A 25,604-nucleotide genomic window follows, 5' to 3' on the forward strand; every position below is an offset into this window, starting at 1 on the left:
TAATAGTTAGAATCTGATAACAGAATCAGAAGATGTACCATGACCATGGTAGATATCTCTACCTACAATTGAGGAAAGTAAACCATGCAGTCTTGTTTTAGGAGGTTACTAAACTTGTGGAATCCTCAATCAAGAATGGGTTTATAAGGAACTAAAAACTTGGTGATTATGACAAAACATAAGAGGCAGCATGGAGCGGTACCAGGGTTTATGGGAAGTTGTTTGAGATTATTAAAAATAAAAGTATCAGACTGTATTCCCAGGATCAGGAAAAAAAAAAAAAAAGAGATTAAAGTGAGAAGCAATATAATCAAGAGACACAAAAAACATTGTGGAGGGGATATAAAGAAAAAGATGATCAGCATACTCATCACCTATCACTAAATCAACTATTAGAGAAAATTAGCTAAGTTAGGCCAAAGAAAATTCAAAACAGTTTTTTTGCTATGTGGCAAGTAAGAGTTACTATGATTACAGATGGTTAATCTGTGCTGATGGTAGAAAGACATTACAGGAAGGAGAAATAACTGAGTTACTATGTTAGTTGCATCCAGGTGGATACTCCTTAAAAGGTGGATACTCCTTAGTAATTTACTCATGAATCATCCAGGTGAAGATTTTGTTGCTGCTGATATTACATACTGATGTGAGAATTGAGGTAGATGAATTGGAGATGCTCTGCATATTAAAAAATATCAATGTGAATACAGCAGTAGGAGTGGATGGCATGTAGGCCCATGTGCAAGAGAGAGTTGGCAGTGCCTCTAACAAACTTTTTTTAATCTAAGTCTCAGCTCTGTTAAGGTTCCAACAGAGTGAAAAGAGTAAGATCATTCCATTACATAAAGTCAGCTCCAAGCAGAAGTGACAAATTATAAAGCAAATAGTATCTGAGAAGTGGGCCTACAAAAGACCTACTAAGCACTTGAGAACACTTGAAGTGTTCTCAAGTGCTTAGTAGGTCTTTTGTAGGCCCTCAAAGCTCTGTACTAAGCACTTGAGAACACTTGAAGTGTTCTCAAGTGCTTAGTACAGAGCTTTGAGGCCCTTCATTAGCCATTCCCTCATTCTCTTGGAAAATTGGTAAAAGTAAAATCCAGGCATGGGTGAATAGGAATATGACACTCTACAGGGGTTCAGCAGAGCTTTGTAAAGGGTGGATACTCCTTAGTAATTTACTCATAATTTTATAACAGAGTGAGAACATAATTAGATGGCTATGCCATGATACTGCTAAGCTTTACAAAACTTTGACAGAATATCACATGGTAAACTATTACATAAGTTGGAGCAGCATATGAGAATAGATACAAAGCTGGTAGCAGTATACAGCACAGAGTAGTATATGATGGAGTGGAATCCAAGAGAATGAGGGAATGGCTAATGAAGTGCCTCAAAGCTCTGTACTAAGCACTTGAGAACACTTCATTTTACAAAAGGTTGCAAAATGTAAGGTTATGTACTTCATGATGAAAATATTCTATATTGCATATCACACTGATGAATACTGGACTGTAAAAAATTGATGACATTAGGGATTTGGGAGTAACTGAGGATAGAAAGAGTAGAGTGCAAAGGCATATTGCAAAAGTTATAAAAATAGCTCAAAGAATTACTTGGCTGTTGAAAAACATACTGACAAGTAAAGATAGGGATATTATTATCCCTCTTTGTAAAGATATAATATGGCTGCATCATGACTACTGTGCACATATTCAGTCATGTGGGCTTCTTGGAGATCAGGTGGTGAAGAGGATCCAAAGACAAGTAACAAGATCTATGGAATACTCTCTATGAGGATAGATTAAAAGGCTTGTATGTGGGTAACAAAGTTTAGTTGAATGGCAGAAAAGATGGGGCATGACAGAAACTTAAGTTACTAAGGAGTTCTGCAAGATTGATACCAGAAAATTTTCAATATATGACAAACAGAGATTGAAATGGGATAACCCTCTGGATGCTGTGTAATGGTCTGGTTAGTAAGGATGCATAATAAACTAGTTTTTTTGCTTGGAGAGATGAGCAAAATGGATTGCCAGAAGTAGTTGTGAGCCCCAACAGTGATTGAGTTTAAAGGGAGTGACTGGGTATTGTATGTATATAAAGGTTAGAAATAACTCATTTCCATTGCTTGTATTACTACTTACTGTACGATCAAAGATCATACATTAAGTAGAAATCAGTAAGTAGAGATCAGTAAAATCCGAGAGCCTAGTCTGGCAACCTGCCAAGAAGAGTTGATTCATGTTGAAAAAAGAAATAAAGGATGTACAAATTGGTCACCAACACGTGAAATCATGTGCTTTATATGTAAAATTTTCCAACTGTTATACAAGCAAAATAGTTACCACTTTAAAAACTACAATGTTCATAAAAGAAAAGTTAATTTTTCGACATGTAATAATAAACAACTCATCCTACAAGACTGATTGATTACTTTATTATCAGAATGCATTCTACTTCTTTTGACATGTGCAGAAATGTCGAAGGGTCTCGCATCTGTGGTTGTACAGTATGTCTCTTATTGTTTGTTTCCATGTCTCTGATACATAAGATAAAATGGGCAAAAAAAAAAAGGAACTTCGGTTAATCAAAAGCTTACACTTCAAAAGACCTCATTATAACAATGTAGACCTTATATTGACCATTCTTCTTGTAGACATGTAATGAGGTCCTGTACTGTTGTGGAGCAGGTGTCCCTTGACCTCACCCTTCAGGTTCATCCCACAGATGTTCAAAAGGGTTGAGATCAGGGTTCTGTTGAGATCACACTAAAGATTTGATACCATGCTTGACTTAAGACCAGTCATGCATGGTGACATTCATGTTCACACAGTTACAGCAGCAGCTTTATGACATGGTGCATTGTCTTACTGAAAGAGACAATGGTAAGTTCATAGAAATGCCACAAAGTAAGAAGCATTGCATTGTCCAGAATGTTCAGATACCTCTCAGAGTTCAATGTTTGTGGCACCACAAACAGAGGTCTAAGCTAAACCAGTAAAAACAGGACCATACTATTACATTGCCACCTCCGAATATCATAGTTGGGGTTACGCACTCTGGTAAGAGATGTTCCCTGGGCATCCACCACATCCTAAACACACTAAAGATTTGACATATATATTTTAAAATATTTCTCAAGAAAACAACAGTTTATAAAAACTACTTACTATTTGCTTCTCTGAATATTTATTTGAACTAAGCAAGTTGACAGCTTCCATATGGCCAAAATCAATATCATGTCCCAAGAGAAAAATGAATAATAATTTACAGACATACTTTTTCTTTTGATAGCCATCCAGTGTTCTATCCCCTGTAAAATTCAGTTATTTAAATCTGATTTGATTGAATGTACTGTACTTAAATAAAGAAAAATTAAAATTAAAAAAAATAGAGAAAGAAAAATTAATAAATGTCTGAAAAAAAGTCCTACATATTTTTGCTTTGTAACTGCATAAATTTAATCAAACAAAATACTCTTCCATCATGTAACACCAATTAAACTTTTTTTATATATTTATACATCAAAATACATTCTGATATTATAAAGTTTAATATCAAAAATAATAATTCTAAGAGAAAAAGGAGAAATTTACTCAAGCATCACAAAAACACCTCAATGTAGTACTAATAACTTACATTAGTATGTGTATATATTATTATTGTACAGACACCTCCGTGGAGTCCGAAGACTCAATGTGGGGGACCCAAACTATCCACACAACCTATCATACCTCTCCTTGAATCAACTAACAGATAAAATGCTAACAGCAGACTCTGGCAACCCATTCCAATAATCCACAACTCTCCGAGTGAAAAATCTAGTCCTCACGCCACTAACCACACTTTTACTCAACTTCCAAGGATGACCTCTTGTTCTGCTCGCTCTAGCCAAGTACCGAAACATTTCCCCTGCACCAGTCCTATAAAATCCTATGTGTTTCTATCGTATCCCCTCTTTTCCACCCATCAACTAACTTCTACAGTCCACACGCACCTGCAATCTAGCCTCATAGGAAACATTCCACAGGTCTCTCGCCATCTTGATTGTTCACCCATGAATCCTCTCCACAACTTTGTCATCCCCAAGAAACCCAGGGGACTAGACTTGAGCATGGTAATTCAGATGTGGACATAATATGGCCTTATAAAGAAGAAGAATAACTTCCTTATCTGTACTTGTTAGTGTGTTCCTCAACAGTCAAGTAATCTTATGAGCTACCTTAGCATTATGTCATCTAAACTTCGACTCTGTATCTACCACCACTACCCCTAAATCTCTAGTTCATCTATTTCCTGGAGTAGAGTTCCATCAATGTGGTACAGAGCTTGCAATATATTTATCCAAAATGCAACTATACATTTCTCCAAACTGACGCCCATTATCTTTTGCCCATACTGACAGACTATTTAAATCGTCCTGCAAACTCTCCACATCACTTGATTAACTATTACTCAACCTAATTTTGCATCATCAGCAAACAACTGAATATTTCCTTTATCATTTATGCACAAATTAAAGAGCAGTGGTCCTAGCACTGAACCTTGCAACACATCACTAGTCACAAGATTTTACAACTTTTTGATATCTATCCAGCAGCCACCCTCCTATACACATAACCAGTGTTATATCCATCACCGTTTCTTCTTGGAGTTTGCAAAGACATTTGACTGAATATCACACGGAACTCTTACTCAGATGTCTTTGCAAACTCCACTAGAATCATCATATAATCATTTCCTTTATCCATCTCAGCTGCCACTGTATTATAAAAAGTTAGTAAATTACTAAGGCATGACTGACCGCACTTTACAAAGCCATGTTGCCCCTCAGAGTATCATATTCTTATCCATCCATTCTTGAATTCACTTTTTTGACCAACTTTTCCAGTACTTTTACCACCACCACTCCTGAAATATTGATTGGTCTATAATTTGCTACAGAAGGCTTATAACCTCCTTTATGCGAGGGAATTATTTTGCCCCTCTTTCCACTCTCTTGGAACTCTACCAGAGCTGAGACAAATTACAGAGCATAGGCAGAGGCATTGCCAGTTCTCTTGCACATTCCCACAAAATGTAATCTGATATCCCATCTAATCCCACAGCTGTTACATTGAGATTCTGCAATATTCTAAGAACCTTCAATTCATCCATCACTGTTCCCACATAAGCCTCTGTCACATATGTCTCTGCCAGCAAAGGATGGTCGATTGGTAGAGCCTCTGCTACTAATGGCTTGCAAAAAGTTAAGCTAGTTTGAGCGCGGTTAGTAGTTGGAAGGGAAATATTAATTCGATGCTGTTGGCACACTCTCCGTCGATGAGTCCTTGGACTTCCTGGAGGTGTCACATAATAATAATAATATATGTCACAGCATTAACCTCACTTGGATGATATATCCTTGCAAAGTAGTCACTCAAACTCAACTATTTTATGTGCTTCTGTCACCTTGTCACCATCAACAGTCGTTAAGGTTATTCTTCCAATTACTTGACACATAGTGAAAGAACTCTGTAGTATTTTCTTTGGCCTGTTCAGCTTGTTTCTTCTTGTAATTTGATTTTGCCTTCGTTACCATATTGGTCACTCTCTTGACTGACCCTTGTCCTGTTTATGAGTTTACTGGTCATCTTTCTCCTTATATACCCTCCACAGCATTTTTCTGAAGAAGCTCATTTTATTCCTTAGACATACAATTTAATAAACTTCCTATGCACTAAACATCCTTCCCTTGTAGAGTTTTATCACATAGCATCGCTTCGAGCTTCCTACTAAGCTTGTCATAATCACCTGCCTTGTAGTTCCACATATATACATACCCCTTCTTGATAGAATATTTGTCATTTTTTACAATCTCCCAAGTCAAGACCACATAGTCAGTTTCTCCAATCAAAGGCAATGTGGCCACCTTAGTTACAATAGCTCCTCTGATCCTATGACAAGGTCCAATACTTTTGCACCTCAAGTCACCTCCATCACATGCTGTGTGAAGTAATTATCTCTCAGTAGATGTATTTCCTTCTTGCCGTGTGATCTCTCTTCCTTCCAATCTATATCTTCCTAGTTTTAAATTTATCTGTGAAACTGTCTGGCCTATAGCAACCACCAATTATATTTTGTATATTTTATTTACAACCAACTGTATATTTTGTCTTACTGGCCTTAATCTCACACCAGATTGGTTTAAATGAACAGCCACCCTTTCACCTATCTCCGATTCTTTTTGGTTGCAATTCATCTGCTATCAGCAGCAGTACTCCCCCCCCCCCCCCATCTATCATCTCTGAATTATACAAATCCTTCATTGCATCAAACAATACAACAACAATATAAGATTTATAATCTTCACCTTTTCCCTTTTCATTTTTGCTTTGTCCAACGACTCCTTCACATCCTCCCTTACTGGTCATCACTCAGATCATTCTATCCCTGTAACTACATCATCTGCAAATGCCTGTAACTTTTGGTGAGGTTACACTAATTCCAAAAACTCCTCCCTCTTGTTTCTAATAATAAATTCAGTTTAATCCTTTATCCAAGTGTGAGCAAACAAAGTTTGCGCCTGAAAGTATCTTCAGGACTGGGGTAGGTGGTACAACACCAGGCAACTCGTTGCAAAGGTGGAGCAAGCTAACATCACTCCAATCTCAGTATCTCCCATAATGCAAAACAAATCTCTTTGCGGATATGTCTAATGTTATGCAATAAGGGAAGGGCCACTACCCAGACTAGTTTTGACCTTTAGTGAGGTCTCTTCAGAGGGAGCCAGGCCCAAGTGGAGATACCAGGCAGAAGCATTAGCAAGGTCATCTCTACCTATAGGAGTTGCCAAATGGTGCGCAACGTTTTTAATAAATTACTCTGGATTTAGAGAAAGATGTTGAAAGTTTATTTTTCACTTGGTTAGACTATAATAAATTTAGTTTAATCCTTTATCCACGTGTGAACAAACAAAGTTTGTACCTGAAAGTATCTTCAGGACTGGGGTAAGGTAGTACAACACTGGGAAACTCATTGCAAAGGTGGAGCAAGCTAACATTACTCCTATCTCATTATCTCCCATAATGCAAATTCTTTCTCTAAATCGAGAGTAATTTATTAAAAAGGTGGCACACCGTTTGGCAACTCCTATAGGTAGAGCTTCTGCCTGGTATCTCCACTTGGGCCTGGCTCCCACTGAAGAGACCTCAATAAAGGTCGAAACTAGTCTGGGTAGTGGCCCTTCCCTTAATGCATAATATTAGACATATCCGCAAGGAGATGTGTTTTGCATTATGGGAGATACTGAGATAGGAGTGATGTTAGCTTGCTCCACCTTTGCAACGAGTTGCCTGGTGTTGTACCACCTTACTCCAGTCCTGAAGATACTTTCCGGCGCAAACTTTGTTTGCTCACACTTGGATAAAGGATTGAACTAAATTTATTATAGTCTAACCAAGTGAAAAATGAACTTTCAACATCTTGTTTCTAATACTTCTAGCATTAGTATAAAGAAACTGGAGCATCTTTAGGCCCCCCCCCAACCACCTTTACTTCCTGAATTGACCACCTTATTCAATATTTTTGCTTGAGAGACTCGATTCCACACGTTTTGGTCCTTCTCACACTCACGCACCTCATAGATGCCTTCACACATACACACACACACACACACACACATTTATCTGCATTCACCCTAATTGCTTAAGTTTTCCTGAATTTGTACTTTGCTCGATGAACAAAGCTCTCTCTAGACACCTAATACCAAAACTTTAGATGCAGTCCATCAGTATTATACAAATCCTTCTTTGCATCAAACACAGGCCATAGGTCACAAACTCTACATCATTCATGCTTCTGCACAATCTGCATATTGATTTATTTGCTATCAATGCCTTCTTCCTCAATTCATCCCTATCATAGCATGGCAGGGGATTTACAATCCTCACCTTCTCCCTTTTCATTTTTGCTTTGTCCAACAACTCCTTCACATTCTCTCATTAGAATACTTCTCACCCTCTCAGATCATTAATGTCAACCAAGCCAATTAGTCTTTCATGTTATCTTTTTGCATCCTGATGGTATGACTAATTTCATTCATTTTTGCACCAGGGAAACATAATTTTGTTATACTTTCATAAAGTACTCCTCTGATCATAGAGCCCCCACCCTCCCTCATACATAATTTTCTGCTTACCTAGTTTTTCTCATTTGTTGACATGATCTCACTTTTTACTTTGGATCACCTGCGTCTCTCTCTTCTCAGTCCTGCCACTTCTGCAACTTTTAGACTTTGCATTTTGTCCTGCCAAGGATAACATGTAAGCAAGCTAGTTCCTTATTGAGATTTATTTCATTCTCCTGTATTTCCACCGCTGCACATTTAATATTATTTCTGACATTTTCCATTTTAGCATCGATACTATCTACTCCACTAACATTTATTTCATTATCACCACCTAACTGGCACTCCCTGTCAAACACTTAATGCACACTCATTCACCTGTTTCACTCTCCTTCTATAAATCCTTTAATTTTCACAACAAATACATCTCTCACTCACACACACACACACGTATTGTACTGTACAAAATCATGGAGATTCAAATCACCCAAATGATGTCCTTGCTGCCATTATTCTACCACACATTGGCACTATACCGACAATTTCATGTTTTGGTTAATATTATTGACTAAAACATGAAAAAATGACTTATCTTCTGGCAGTAGTAATAATACAACACACACACACACACACACACACACAACATGCTCTCTCACAGCAAACCTGTTGCACCTCCTATACAAGATGCGCGCGCGCACGCACGCACGCACGCACACACACACACACACACACACACACACATGAAATCTAGATCATGCTGTTTATGCAAAAGTTGTGGATTTTCGAACACCAGATAGGCCAACTTTTTTTGTCCACAAATGGCAATGATATGCTATAAGGTCTTGTGACCTTTGGGTATGAGTCAGATTGTATATATATATATATATATGGGATATCGTGATAGTAACAATGCAAATGTTCAGAGAAAGTGTTCACAGAGTTATTCACAGATAGCTCTCAGAATCTATAACCACGCGAGCTATGCTTTGCTACAGGAACAAATTAACGCTACACACAGTTCCCTAGCTGACGCAAACAAAGCTATTTTAGCGTTAGAGGAAGAGCTTTCTAATACACTAAATCACAAACTTTGGTCAATTCTACATGATGTCTCGTGCGCTGCAGCAAATAAAGAATTCAAAAAAATAGGGAGTCGACATATCCACAAGTTTGATAAATTAAAAAAGAATTCTATATCCAAACCAAAACTAAAAACCAACATTGAAGTTAGCATTTCTTCAGTTATTTTGAAGCCTGAAGCACTCAACGCTCTATCAAGTGGTCACAACTTCGCCATTGCTCCTAGGAAAATACCTGCTGAGGAATTAATGATTGAACGCAGGATTCGCCACCTTCCAAACCACATCACCAACAATATTAGATTGGATGTTGTTGCCTGTGTTCTCACAAAAGCAAGATCACCAAAAACCAACATATCCAATAGCGAATACAAGTCTCTACAGGAAATGAAGAAAAACAAAGAAATAGTTATCACCAAAGCAGATAAGAGGAACGGCATTGTAGTACTCCATCATACTGACTACACAGGTAAGCTTAATACAATCCCACCAACTCACAAATTAGAAAACTCCATAGGCTCCTTAAGAAGGTCCCTTCTTGGCCTGTAGAGATTACTAACAAACTAAAACCATATAACTCTAGACCCCCCCCCATATATATGGGTTCCCAAAAAATACATAAAGAAAATGTGCCATTACGGCATTGATTCCCTCACATACAAACTAGCTAAATATTTAGCCAAAGTACTCACACACTATACTGGCAAACACACCATCACACATAAAAATCTCAGCCCACTTCAAAGCCAGTGTAGAAAACCTTACACTACAACATAATGACTTCATGGTCAGTTTTGATGTCTCCTCCTCATTCACAAATGTCCCCCTCAAAGAAACCTTACAGCTAATCTAAGTTAAATTTCATGAACTCAGGCTATTTCGTTTGGCAGGAAAAATTCTACAAACAGATAGAGTGGACAGCCATTGGTTCACCACTTTCCCTACCCTTGGCCAACTTCTTTATGGAGACTTTTGAAGAGAAAGCCTTAAATTCTGCCACACAAAAACTTACCATATGGCTTCGCTACATTGATGATGTGTTCGCTATTTGGCCACATGGCTCAGATATACTCCTCTCCTCCTTAACACACTTAAACAACTAACACCCCAGAATCAAGTTCACCCTGGAAAAATGAGGAACATAATAGCCTCCCCTTCCTAGACACACTAGTCACCCACCAACCTGATGGAACCTTGATTTTCTCAGTTTATAGAAAACCAACCCATACAAGCAGATACATTCACCAACAATCCCCCCCCCCCCACAACAATATGGAGTTATTAAGACACTATTCAACAGGGCTAAACTAAACTAATGTTCAAATGACAAAACCCTAACCACTGAACTAAATCACATCCTTAACACTTTCTCAGCCAATGGCTACACCCCCTCCCCTCAAAAAAAAAATCCAAAAAAATACTAAAACCAGTAATCCCCAACTCCCCCCTTCACAAAAAAGATTACTCTAAATCCATCACCATTCCCTACATCTGAGGCACCTCAGAAAAAATCAACAAAATCCTAAAAAAACTTGACTTGACCACTTGTTACAGACCATATAAAAAATTGGCATCCCTTATCTGCTCCACTAAAGACCAACCACTTCCCCTAGACCTACCTGGTGTATACCAGGTCTCTTGCAGCTGTAAATTATCCTATTTTGGTCAAACAGGCAGGAAAGCAAATATCAGAATCTCAGAACACAAGGACTACATCCGATTTCACCAGTACAGCCATACTCGCCACTACTGGTTACTGGATACTCGCCACAGAATAAGGTGGAAGAAAGCCACAGTAATACACTGCAGCAAGTACAAATATGAAAGCCTATTCATGGAATCAGCCTCAGCCCTTAGGAACATGCCAAACCTCAACAAATTTGGATGCATGAGACTGCCCCAAATTTGGGAAACATACATCAAGAGAACTTCAGCCCAAAGGCCAAAAACACCTAATATCGCCTGCTAGGGAGGGGCACCATCAGGACTTTAGGAAATGGTAGCTTCCTCGCTTCGTTTCTCATTTGCTGTTGTGTAGTACTTGCGTGCACGTGTCTTTATCTTAAGTTCCTATGAAGATAACAATGTGATGTTGCCGAAATATTGGAAAGTATATATTAAAGTTAGATTTAATTTATATTCTAGTATATGCTGTCAATTCCTTAAGTATTTAATAATCATGTTTAACCAGCGTATAAGCCTTTCTACAAGAATGCAAATGTTTATGGTACTAACTTCCTCTCAATTTTTCTTCAAATTAATCTGTTATCTTTCAGGACTCCAATACCATTAGATCTTATATTTTGGTCTTCTAAGGCACTTCTTGCTATAACAATCTACCTAAATCTGGTTTTCCTCATGATCTTCTTCCTGCCATTCTGGCAACAAATACCTGTTTTGCTAACCTTTTCTCTTCCATTCTGTTTAAATGACTATACCACATGAAATTAGCTCTGCTCAGATATTCCTGAATGCTAACAAAAGTCAAGTTCCTTCCTAATATTTTTGTTTTTAATATGGTTCTACTACTGATGCCATCTGTTTATTTACTCCCCTGATCTTTCTCAGAACCCTCATGACTGTGGTCTAGTCTTAGATCAAATCTTATGTCTAGCCCATAAGTTGATAGTCAATGGTATTTTAATTGGATAAGAATCTGATAGTATTAGATCTTCTTTTAACTTCTTATCCAATTAAAATACCATCGACTATCCACACACAAAGTTGTTTGCTTAAATTAGCAGAACACCAGCAAAACAATATTCTGAACTGAATGCTAAAATGATTTTCATGTAAAAAAATTGCTTTTCTGCACTTTAGTGGTTCCACTTTGATATTAACTCCTTTGTGTTACTCCTTTAAAAAATGTAAGGTTTTGCAGATTAATGTAATTTGTATATCTGCCCCCTTTCACTAACTGATGTTGAATTTTTTTTTTCAGTTTTTTTTTTTTTTAATGATTTTTAGAAGACATTTCAACTGACTTATCTCCTGAATAGAATCCTGGAATTAAATCAGTTGAAATCCTCCTAGTTTTGGAGATTCCTAGTAAGTGGCATTTCTTAGCAGGACATCCACCTTTTGAATGTATGTTGAGTCCATGCGGTTAGCCTAGTGGCTTCGCACTTCGCAACGATATGCCTGGGAAGGAGCAGTGGCGTAGCTAGAGCTGTTGCCGCTCGGGGCAGTCCCTTAGTTTGCTGCCCCTCTCAATACACACCAAAAATATTACAAAAAGTCTAAACGACATATAGGGAAATAAATGAAAACACTATGTTTATTTTTGAAGTAAAACTTTAATTTTAATAACATTCTAAAATGTTATTTTTCTTGCTTTTCTGTTAGCAAAATCGTCAATAACATTGGCGAAGTCTATTTCATAGTAATGTAGATAATTCTTAATCAAATTATATTTAGAAAAACTCCTCTCACAACTAGCAACACTTACAGTAATTGTGAGGAAAATTTGCAGTAGTATTACAATATTTGGAACTGAGTTCTCGAGACTGTATTTTAGAATTAACTGCAAAAGTTCAAAAAGGTTCGAAGTGCCGCCCGGGGCGGATTTCCCCCTCCGCACCCCCCCCCTCCAGCTACACCACTGGGAAGGAGTGTCCCAGGTTCGATTTCCGTCGACAACGTGAGGGAGAAAAATTCAGTACAGAGCTAGTTACACATGGACACTTACTAGCCAAAGTTGCCCTTGACACCACTGTAAACCATGATTCTAGCTAGGTCATCCAGAACTGAGTATCTGGCTGAAGCAAGGTCCAAAGCAGTGCAGAGACACAAGAGGAGCCTCTTTAGTAGAAATCCATTTTTCTGCCAGTTTATCTGGGGTTTCCTGCAAGCAGGCAAACACAGCAAGGGGGACACTGGATCCCAATGATGATGATGATGATCTGGAGAATAATAAAGTACAAAATACTCAAGAGAAGTAAAGCAAAGAATATGGGAAAACATTATGTTGTCACCAGGAGATTCCCTTCCACCAGGAACAGGTGTCCCATATAGGGGAACCAATCAAAGGGATATCATTACTTACTGGTCAAGAAGGTTCTTATTTTATTATATTACATTCTTTGAAGAAATGAAAATACATTTCCTCAATTTTATTTTTAATAAAATTGAATACCACAAAATATTTAAAAATTATAAAAAATTATATAATATATTCACTGTTAAATCATTAATTAAAATGGTAGGCAAATCAGCTAAAAAAAAAAAGAAGTATAATTATTTAAACATTCAAATTGCCAAATAGTCCTACCTCTGAATTTAGAGCGTATATTGGCTAATTCTTTGTTTATTCTTTTAATTTCTGCCTCCTTACTTTTACCTAACCACAAAATTGAAAAATAATTACTATTACAATAAAAAACTAAATATGTATATATTAGAAAATATTTATGATGCTACCATAATATTATTTCTGTATTATAAGCATAGATAAAAAAAAAATAATAATCAGAAATGCATTATAAAAACATTCTTGAAAAATGGTCTGAAATAGAAGAAGTAGATGAAAAATATTTATCCAACTTGAGGAAGCAATAGTTTAAGACTCTAAATATATACCATCAAAGTTTTTCATAATTTTAGCATTCCTTTCAAAATAATTAGATAAAGTAAAAGAAATGCTTACAATTTCTAATATCTGAGATAAAAACTGCCAATCCCCCGCATGCCATCTCCTCGGACTGCTGGCATGGTGTTGACCACCTCCTGGAAACACTAAGCTGATATACACAGTACACCTGAAATCAAAATAAATAATAATAAAATAATCCTAAAAAGTATTACTATCAGATCCAAGATCTCAAAAAGAGTTCCACACTCATGCAAAAAGATCAAACTATGTCTCAAACAATTAATAGTTTCTGCACTCATTACACTTTCAGGTAATGCATTGCACTCATACACCATTCAAAGACCTTCTCACTCCCTTGTTCATACCTTCCATATACAACTTCCAGGAATGGCCTCTTGTTCTATCCTTATCTCCCTTCTGCTCTCTGAAAATCTCTTCCATATTAATCTGGTAACAACCCTTCACCAACTTATACATCTCAATCATATTCCCTCTCAATTTACAAGGCTCTGCAGGTTGCGTTCCCTCTAGCTGTCCTCATATCCCACATTTCATAGATCTGATAGACCTGAAACTGACTTCATGAACCTTCTCTGGGCCCTCTCTAATATATCCTCATTCCTTGAATACCAGGCAACTAAATCTGTACACAATAGTCCATATACAGCAAAAGGCCTTATGCAAGGAAACCATAACCACTTTGCTTCCACATGACCCTTAAAATTCAAGTCTCACTCCCAGATCTCTCATCTCTTCCACTTCCTTCAGACTTTCTCCATTAATTGTATACTCTGCATCCCAACCTTACTTACCAAACTTCAGGACCTTGCACTTTGCAATATTGAACTGCAACTCCACTTGCTTGCTTACTCAGAGAATCTATTGACTCTCTCTCCTGCAAAGAGACACATCGGTCTGCTCACAGCTCTTTCCAATTTTGCATCATCAGCAAACAGCTGCATATCTCCAGTCAAGCTTGTTCCATTATCATTAACATACAAGTTAAACAATAATGACCTAAAGACAGAAGATCCCTGCAGTACTCCACTAGTGATCCTCCACTTTTGGGATAATACCATTTCCCCCATATACAACCCATTGATACCTATCTGACAGCCTTATCTGAATTACCTATCCAACTCACTAGTCTACAATCCAATCCCATTGTTTTCAATTTAGTTACCAGCTTGTTATATGGCAATCTATCAAAGGCTAAACTGTACTAGAATCCTATCCTCACCAATATCTCTAACACTTTAATAACTCCAGATTGGCCTATAATTTGTAGCCTCAGTCTTATCTCCCAATCCTTTGTGAAGTGGAACAATTTTTCCCATTTTCCACTTTGGGGATTTTTCCTGTTGCATGAAGAGTAGAGACTGCACAAAGTAATGTAGTACTGAAATATAGCAATACATTCTGCTACCAACTCATACATTTTTGTGCTGATCCTCCATTTGAAAGTACAAACATTTGAAGAATGTTACTGAAATTTCTTCATATTTCAAACTAATTCATTTTTCTTAACACTGAACTCCTCGCTACAAGCAATCCAGCTAGACAATCAATGATCCTAACCAAAATTGCATAATTAATATATTATGACAAAGTATCAAACATTAATTAGCAATGATTTGAATGTTGTCTAGCATGGAACTCTCAAATTTCTGAAAATATTAGGAATTACATGTGTAATTTTATTCATAAAATTACACAAAGAAAAGCATGTCGTGTTGTAAACTTATATTGTTGCCTGATGCAATATTGCAAGAAATGGTTTTCTTTGCAGATTTTTCCTACTTTATTATTACTAGCTTTAAGTCATCACTATGGTAATTCAACGTTTAACAGCTACACTGAATAATAAGCCATTTAAAGAAATACACTATAAGAAATAAATGACAAAATAACTGTACTAAAATTATATTTTAAAAAATAAGCAGACTTAATGGTAAATTCACAGATTACAAATATCACAATTTTTGAATCTGTGTGCTTTAAAATATGGTAGTACATTATTCCTTACTCTGTTAGATGGCTACAACTAATATTGTTTTCATACTGCACCCCCACTTCCCTTTCAGGTTTGACCAATTATATAGATGTCAAGGTCTCACCAGTTATCTTGTTGCTACACATTTGAATTTCTCATTAATGATACACTGTAGTTAGAACACAAGCAATTTTACAGGTTTCTACTAGAAGCAAACCAGCTACATGAATGCCACAAATACAGAGCAGCATGGTATAAAGCAAACATTAACTGATCTTCTTACAACACATTAAATGATGAGTTGAAATAACCTTTCACTATTCACTTTATGTACAATTTTACTAGCTGCTTTGAAACCTGGCTTTAATTTTTCAAATTTAAAACTAATGTATATAGTTTTAAAATAGACAAATAATTTTATTCTTCAAAATGATTGTGAAAAATTATTCACAAAAAAGAAATATACCATTTATTTCATGCAAAAGTAAAGCTGAATAAAAGATTCATAATAAGGTTTCTTCAGCACTACTAAGATTCAGTACCAAGAACATTATATGTATATGAGAAATTAATATTATAATGATGATGAAAATTTTGCAAGGCTAGAGGAGAACTGTCTTTGGCTTTTTTAGGATAATGACCAAAACAACTAACACTGTGAGATTAGTGTAATGTCTGTTAACTGTGTACGTTTTCCAGCTGGTTTGTCTTTTGTAAAATGAAAAACCTGAGTGTTCAGAAGGAAAAACTCTGCAATCCCAAATGAGAGTGTCAAACTCATTTTCAGTTGAAAAGTCCTTAGGGAAAGCTCAGCAGCATTACCAAAGATACACAGCTGTCCTGTTACTTTGCAAAATGCACATCACTGTGATGTTTATTTTCAAATGTTTATTCTACCTATTGTGGTATTTAACCTTTTGCAATACTGGAAATATGAAAGAAACCTGGTTGAAAATTCTGTTCTCAAATTTTTTAATTTTCAAAATTATTAAAATCTTTCTGAATTAAAAAAAATTAAATATGTATGTAGGTATATGTAAGTGTTCTATTTAATTAATTATAGTATTATTATTTAGGCCTCCAAGGAGTCAAAAGCCTCATCAGGGGAGATCCTTCCTAGGAATTATACCACTCCTTAAACTCATTGACCGTTCTCGCTCTCACCATTCCACGGTTCAACCACCCTCAATGCAAAGAAACCACTCCTCACCCTCTTGCTCACAGTTTCCTTTCGTAACTTCCAGGGATGGCCCCTTGTCATCACTCCTTCCTGCTGTTCAACCAAGCAAAAGAACTCCCCAGTGTCAACCCTGTAACCATTTCTCAACAGTTTAAAAGTCTCAATCATATCACCTCTCTTCTTTCTATCTCCACCAAACTCTGCAGTCCACATTCCCTCAGCCGATCCTCATAACTAACATTCTACAGTTCTGAAACTGTCTTTATTATCTGCCTTTGTACCCTTTCCACAATTAATTTATCCCCTTCAAATACTGGGTACCATATCTGAGAACAACAGTCTAAGTGTGGTCTGATCAAGGTCTTATACAACGCAATGATAATTCTTTTATCTCTGCAGGTGGGCGTCCTTCTCATTATTGCAGCAATCCTCTGTGTTACCTTCACCACCTTTGCAATATGTCCCCTAAATTTCAGGTTTCTATCAATCATCAACTCCAAATTTCTTGTCTCCCCTACTTCCTCCAGTATAGCTCCTCCAATAGAGTATGCGGCATCCCATCGATGAATCCCAAACTTCAAGACTTTATATTTTGCTGCATTAAACCAACCCCCCCCCATTCATTTGCCCATCTGTCTAGTTTATTCAAATCCTCTTGCAAGACTACCACATCTGCACTATTACTTATAACCCTTCCCAGCTTCACATCATCAGCAAACAACTGAATATTCCCCTGCAATCCACTGACAATGTTATTCATATAAAGGTTAAACAATATAGGTCCCAGTACTGAGCCCTGTGGAATCCCACTTGTAACCCTCTGCCTCCTTGAAACTGCCCCACCATACACAACTCTCTGATACGTATCGGAGCCAATCCTGAATCCAGGATTGGCTGTCCTGGATCCAGTATGATGTCTGTGCTTATACATTTTTATTTTAAACAGTACATAGATTTAAAATTAAAACTGCCAGAAGTCAATATACAATAGCAGAAAATGCCTATTCAAAAGTAATAAGGAAAACAAGAACAAAATCAAATGGATAGTTTACTAAAATAGAACTCTCTGAACATAATTATGAAAGAACTTGTGTTCCTTTCCACCCCCCCTCCTAATATGTAAATGCATACAAGAAAGCAAAGGAAATCTATCAAAAGTATACCTTCCTAATAGCAAATTAGTTACCGCTTGAAGTGCATTCCAAATATGTACATTAAATAACTAATATGAGTCTTGCACTCGGTCAAGTTCCTAAGGAGTGGAAGGAGGGCAAGATTGTGCCACTTCGTAAAGGAGGTGATCAAACTGTACCAGGAGAAAACTGTACCAGAAGATGTACCAGGAGAAACTTCAGACATCTTGTGTGATTATCTTTTGAAGTGATAGTAATTATTATTATTATTATTCCTGATACCTCCAAGGAGTCCGAAGACTCATCGCATTGTATATTTTAATTATAATTAAAATATACAAATAGTTTCATGTATACACAGTCAGAACCACCGAACTTAAAGAATTCTGCAAATTTGTAGACATCAAATACAAAACAATTTTGTCTCACAGTAGTTCAAGATTTTTAAGCTTATTGCCTGCAATACAAAGAATTTTAGATGTATTTAAGAGTCTAAAGTCATATTTTCTTTCAAGCAAACAATGCCCAAAGATTTTACAAGATTTTTTTTGAAAATCCAGTAAATGAAGTATATCTTCTGTTTTTGCATGGAACTTCACAATTATTTCAAACTATAATTATTATTATTATTCAGGCCTCCATGGAGTCAAAAGACTCATCGTGGGAGGTCCTTTCTAAGAAACACAAGTCTATCAAGACTCATCGAGGGAGATCCCTCCTAAGAAACACAAAGTCTATCATACCACTCCTTAAATGCATTGACTGTTCTTGCTCCCACCACTCCATCAGGCAATGCATTCCATGGTTCAACCACCCTCCATGCAAAGAAACCACTCCTCACCCTCTTTTTCACAGTTTTCTTTCGTAACTTCCAGGGATGGCCCCCTTGTCACAACTCCTTCCCCGCTGTTCAACCAAGCAGAAGAATTCCCCAGTTTCAAACCTGTAACCATCTCTCAACAGTTTAAAAGTTTTATCCACCAAACTCTGCAGTCCACACTCCCTCAGCTGATCCTCATAACTAACATTGTACAGTCCTGAAACCTTTTTTATGAAACCATCATAATGAAGCAAGTAGAATCCAATTCTATAACTGCAACAGAGATGTTTGAAATATTCTAAACTGGAAAATAAACTTAAAGATTTCAAACATAAATTTGTGCCATTTTTGGCAAAACAACAGTTAAGTAAGCTAGTATCAAATGGTGAAATCAATCAGGAAGATTTCTATGAGAACATCAAGTTTTATGAAGTCAGTATAAACTATTTACAGTCCTGGAAGAAGAGTATTGAACAAGCAGAAAATTTAATTGGATATTTTTTAACTTCTGATGTGAATTGAGCTAATTTAGAACAGAGTGTAAATTTTGTCAACACAATAGTACATAATTCAGTAAACACAGATGAATTATTAGATGAAATGAAACAAAGTTCTACAACAACAAAAACAAGAATGGGACAAAAACTTTAAGCATTCAAGATAAATGGTTGTCTTAATTTGAGACCTTCAAGAATGCTAGCATCACCTTTAAAAATATATTCAAGTAAATAGAATTTGCTATGTGTTTACCAGTTACATCAGCTCCAATAGAAAGGATTTTCTCAACTATGAGTAATATTTGGTCACCAGAAAGAGGTCGACTGCAGGTGGCAACAGTAAAGAAACTTTTAAACCTGAAAGTGAATTCCAAATATTCTTGCGGTGATTTTTATGACCATATAAAATCTGACAAACGTTTGTTAAGGAAAATACTATCTAATGAAAAATATACTGGAGTGGAACAAAAACAATATTTTGAGTATTTTGTTGAGTGAGTTCCTTGTTCTATGATTTCCTTTTATTTCTAGATACCAACTTTTGTTTGTCACACAGGGGTGTATAACTTAAGTCTTTCACTTTCTAATCAAAGGGTAGGTGTGTGTGTGTGGGGGGGGGAACCTTGATATCGAGCATTACCATTTTCAAACCAAATAACACAGGTTTATAAACTATGCTATTAGCTGTAGGAAGTTTCATAATAAGCAGAGTTCAACAGAAAACTTCCTGCCAACAAGTTGAACTATTTTTTCTTTAAAGCTAAATAACTTGACAAAACAAAGCATCCTCTTAAATTATGCTTATTATAAAACTTTGAACATGTCAGAGCTGAGATGAAAAAGAATAGAATAATACATCTAGTGAAAGTCACAGGAAATTACTAATTAGGAAATTACAGGAAGAAAGACAGCACTAGAAGTGTTTAATTACTAGAAGTGTTTAATATAAAGTATAAATAATTCTACTGTTCCAAAATGCATTGGATACTTAATGCGCAAGCTAATGAGAAGCATACGAACTGAATGCAATGAACTGAAAAACATTCTTGGAAGTACTAAGTAATACAATGATTTCATGTTCAAAAAAAAAAAAAAATGTAAATTATATTCCTGAAGAGCAAACAAAAAAAAAAACTATCAAAATTAACTGAATGAAATCAGCTAATTCACCAAGCCTATGACAAAATAACTATATGTTCAATACAACTATTTACAATAATTAAAATTATCAGTTAGTGGATAGATGGGAAAAAAAGATTCAGTACGAAAGATGAAAACTTCTAAAAACATGAAGCAGCTTAAGAATACACAAAAATGGCATTTTAAAAGCTGTAGTATAGTACTACTGTATTTTTCACTTAAGTTTTTTAACTTTTTTTATAAAGGGAAACAGTAATCTAATACTGGCTAAAGCAAGTCAAATTCAAGTATAAAAATAGGTTTTGGATGAAAAAAACCTTGATAAATGAATGTACGTGCAGATTTCTCCTACTAATATCCACATACAACCCTGCTTTGGCAACCAAACTAACATCCAATCGCAAGTCAAATATGACATAACCACATCTATTTCAGTATGCTTTGTGTTCACTTGATATTACACAGTACCACCATAAATACTGTTAGAACTTCCACACACACCCCTGTGTCCATAACATTGTGTGAGCCCAGTGGTTCCATTAGTGACACTGTGTGTGCAGCCAATATTCGTGTGTTTATCAGTAGAGAGAGAGAGTTGTTTAGTTGTACGGGTTAACATACAGTGGGGGGGATTATGAGAACTGCATAGCTGTAATAACAGTTCACAAAGTTGGAATGCAGCCAACTGTTAATTTCAACACGCTAAAAACACTTGGGATTAGTAGGATGTTTGTGTATCGGACTATTAACCATTATAGCAATAACAGAAGACATGTGACCACTGAAGAACAGGCCGGCAATGCTGCGTTAGGATGAACCAGCTTGTGAGGGCTGTGAAGGCAGGCACACCGCCATCATAATCCTGTGAGACCACAGAAAGTGATGTGGCGAGAGATGCGCGTTTTGCAAAGAACAATGTCATGTGTACCAACTAATGACCTTGGGGTGAGAGCCTATTGTTCTATTGGACACTTCCTAACACCACAACTTATGCAGCAGAGGGTGATAAAAATCAAAGCCACTTCTCCAGAGGTATGCAAACAACAACACACAGATATCTCTGTGTCTATCCTTTTCACAAACGAGAAGATTTTCACCATTGAAGAGTCATTTTAACTACCAAAATGATTGGGTATACACTCCAGATGGTCACATACATGTGCCATAGCATCCAGAATTCAGTGAGGTCATTACTCACGTCAGTGAAGGTTCGGGGAGGGGGGGGGGGATATATCAGGGAGAATCCAAGTTGCATTTCAGCCAGAAAGATCAAAACCTCCACCCAAGTGTATCAAGACATGGTGTTAGAACCTGTGGTATGGCCACCGAACAACACCTTGTTCCATGGTAGGCAGTGGGCCTTCCAACAGGACAGCCTTTGCACACAATGCGAGGACCACACAACAGTGGTAGAAGGCGAATGTGCCTGACCACATATCACCATTTGATTGGCAATCTGAAAGTCACATCTGAATCTGTTGGAGTTCAAATTATGGTCAGAGCTTGGATGAGTAGCCCATTAGAAACAACACTCCAGCATCACCAGCCTGAAGGTGGATTTGGAGCAAGCAGAGGCAGCATTTCCACTGAATGTTGTGCATGCTGCCATCGATGTGGCCTCAGACTTTGGAAATGCACGAATGCAAAAAGGGAACATTTTGAACATTAAGTTTGCTATATGCACATTACACATGTGATTTTTATATGCTGAAAGCTGTAAATGATTTACTGAAAGATTAAAGATTTATGCATTGTTCGAGTTGTAACGTATTTATGGCTAGACGAGGTATATCTTTCTAAGAATGGAAGAACCCACAAATATTTTGAAGAATACTATGCAAATATTTATTGTAGAAAGGCTTAGACGCAGGTTAAACATGATAATTAATTCTTACGGAATTGACAGAGTACACTAGAAATATAAATTAAATCAACTTTAATATATACTTTCTAATATTTCGGCAACGTCATGCTCCCATCTTCATGGAAACTTAAGATAAAGACACGTGCATGCAAGTACTACATAACAGCAAATGAGAAACGAAGCGAGGAAGCTACTGTATTGCTAAAGTCCTGATGGTGCCCCTCTCTAGCAGGCTATATTAGGTGTTCTTGGCCTTTGGGCTGAAGTTCTCCTGATGTATGTTTCCCAAATTTGGGGCAGTCTCATGCATCCAAATTTGTTAAGGTTTGGCATGTTCCTAAGGGCTGAGGTTGATTCCATGAATAGTCTTTCATATTTGAACTTGTTGTGGTGTATTACTGTGGCTTTCTTCCACCTTATTCTGTGACGAGTATCGAGAGCATGGTCTGCAAGCCCAGAGTGGCTGTACTGGTGAAATCGGATGTAGTCCTGGTGTTCTGAGATTCTGATATTTGCTGTCCTGCCTGTTTGACCAAAGTAGACGAATTTACAGCTACAAGGGACCTGGTATACACCAGGTAGGTCTAGGGGAAGTGGTGGGTCTTTAGTGGAGCAGATAAGGGATGCCAATTTTATATATGGTCTGTAACAAGTGGTCAAGTCATGTTTTTTTTAGGATTTTGTTGATTTTTTCCGAGGTGCCTCGGATGTAGGGAATGATGATGGATTTAGAGTAATCTTTTTTGTGAAGGGGGGGGGGATATCTGGTTTTTAGTATTTTTTGGATTTGGGGGGGGGGGCATTGGCTGAGAAAGTGTAAAGAATGTGATTTAGTTCAGTGGTTAGGGCTTGGTCATTTGAACAGATAGGTTTAGCCCTGTTGAATAGTGTCTTAATAACTCCATATTGTTGTGGGGGGGAGGGATTTTGTTGGTGAATGTATCTGTATGGGTGGGTTTTCTAAAAACTGAGAAAACCAAGGTACAATCAGGTTGGTGGGTGACTAGTGTGTCAAGGAAGGGAAGGCTATTGTTTTCCTCTTTTTCCAAGGTGAACTTGATTCTAGGGTGTTGGTTGTTTAAGTGTGATAAGGAGGAGGAGTGTATCCGGGCCATGTTGCCAAATAGCGAACACATCATCAACGTAGCGAAGCCATATGGTAGGTATTTGTGTGGCAAATTTTAAAGCTTTCTCTTCAAAAGTCTCCATTAAGAAGTTGGCTAAGGGAGGGGAAAGTGGTGAACCCATGGCTGTTCCCTCTATCTGTATGTAGAATTTTTCCTGCCAAACAAAATAGCCTGAGTTCATTGTGAACTGAAATAGGGCTGAGATATCGGGAGGAAATTTAGCTTGGATTAGCTCTAAGTTTCTTCGAGAAGGAACATTTGGGAATAAGGAGGAGACGTCAAAACTGACCTTTATGTCATTATGTTGGAGTGTAAGGTTTTCTACACTGGCTTTGAAGTGGGCTGAGTTTTTTTTATGTGTGATGGTGTGTTGCCAGTATAGTGTAAGAGCGCTTTGGCTAAATATATAACTAGTTTGTAAGTGGGAGAATCAATGCCATCCACTATAGGATGTAATGGCACATTTTCTTTATGTATTTTCGGGAGCCCATATATATACAGTGGGGGTCTCGAGTTATATGGTTTTAGCCTTTTAGTAATCGCCAAAAGTGACCTTCTTAAGGAGCCTATAGAGTTTTCTAATTTGTGAGTTGGTGGGATTGTATTCAATGGGGAATAAGTAGCTCGATCTAACAGTAAAGCCTTAAGCTTACCTGTATAGTCAGTATGATTGAGTACCACAGTGGCATTCCCCTTATCCATTTTGGTGATAACTATTTCTTTGTTTTTCTTCATTTCCTGTAGAGACTTGTATTCATCAATGAATATGTTGGTTTTTGGTGGTTTTGCTTTTGTTTAAACACAAGCTACATCCAATCTAATATTGTTGGCGATGTAGTTTGGAAGGTGGCAAATCCCGCATTCAATCTGGATCATTAACTGGTAGTGTGTAGTGTTCGTTAAGAGCTCCTGATAAGATAAGTGTGATTTTCAGTGTTTTTTGGCGTTTCATTTTATAATTTCATAAAATACGTTAGAAGTAAGTATGGCTCCCGTAAGAAGGAAAATGGTGGCCAGTAATGATGGTTCGCTATCTTTATTCAAGAACAGTAATATAAAGGAGATGATTCAGTATACTATCTGCGAAATGTACGCTTTGCGGAGTGCGGTCAGAGTGTGGTTAGATGAAAATAAAGGAGTGAATGTGTGTAGAAAATGTAAGGAGAATGAGGAATTCAAGTGTATTTCGGGTCATGAGTGTGATCTTTTTGTCAATCTTCAGAATGAAGAAAATAGTGATATGACAAGAAACGGCAAGGTTGTACCATAGAACTCTGAAAGTGTGAATGATAGTATTAATTCAGAGCATATTAATGGTTTTACAGAGAATAAAAAAAAAGATGAGATAGATGCAATGAGTGAGATTGCGTTGTTGAGTGGTGCGATACAAAGGGCAAAACAGCAGCTAGAGCGTATGAGCAAAAGTTGACTGAATGAACCAGCCAATAATAAAAAGTATGATAGGAAAAATAGGCATATGAGTGTGAACATGAACAAAATGAAGGATAGAGTGCTGTATGGAGACTCGTTAGTACAAGGTGTGTTAGTAGAGGATTTGACAAAATCGTACCAACCTGGTGCGACCATAAAGGATGTAACTGAGTCTATTAGAGAGCAAAAGGAAAGGGCGAAAGAAATGATTGTTGTGGCAGGTACGAATGATTTGAAAGGAGATAAAATGAAAATGATAGAAGACCTGAATGAATTGTTTGAGGTAGCAAAAGAAAAGAGTGAGAGAGTTAGAATGATTAGTCTTTTGCCACGGTATGACAGTGAAATGTTTAAAAGGAGGGCCATAATTGCAAATGACTTTATGCGTGGGTTATGTATGATGAGTGGTGTGGAATTTGTGACATGTGGAGCGAGTTCGATGGGCGAAAGGATCTATATAAGATGGATGGCTTGCATTTGAATGGTTACGGTGTAAGGAGACTTGAGAGAGTGTTGCTGAATGTAGTGGATGTGCAAAATCAGGGAAACTAGATTTATTAAGGGGGGGGGAGTAGATATACAGTCCTTAGGGAGGCAGTCGAATGTATGAATGAATATAATATGCCCGAGTGAATAAGG

The 25,604-nt window shown here is 37.0% G+C and overlaps 1 protein-coding gene across 1 annotated transcript in view; it reads right to left on the bottom strand.

Annotated features, from left to right (window-relative positions):
• Positions 1 to 25,604, bottom strand: part of LOC150105884 (AP-2 complex subunit alpha-like) — a 383,042-nt gene that overhangs the window by 337,221 nt on the left and 20,217 nt on the right. The window contains exons 2-4 of the mRNA XM_090393652.1: positions 13,835 to 13,946; positions 13,460 to 13,528; positions 3,174 to 3,316 (exon numbers count right to left, since the gene is read on the bottom strand). Of these exons, the coding sequence (XP_090249778.1) occupies positions 3,174 to 3,316; positions 13,460 to 13,528; positions 13,835 to 13,880 (258 nt within the window). The 5' untranslated portion in view covers positions 13,881 to 13,946. The remainder of the gene's footprint in view (positions 1 to 3,173; positions 3,317 to 13,459; positions 13,529 to 13,834; positions 13,947 to 25,604) is intronic.

The sequence above is a fragment of the Typopeltis vanoorti genome, chromosome 6 (assembly GCF_054136105.1).
Source record: "Typopeltis vanoorti isolate ZY-2024b chromosome 6, IOZ_Tvanoo_1.0, whole genome shotgun sequence".
Lineage (NCBI taxonomy): Eukaryota > Metazoa > Arthropoda > Arachnida > Uropygi > Thelyphonidae > Typopeltis > Typopeltis vanoorti.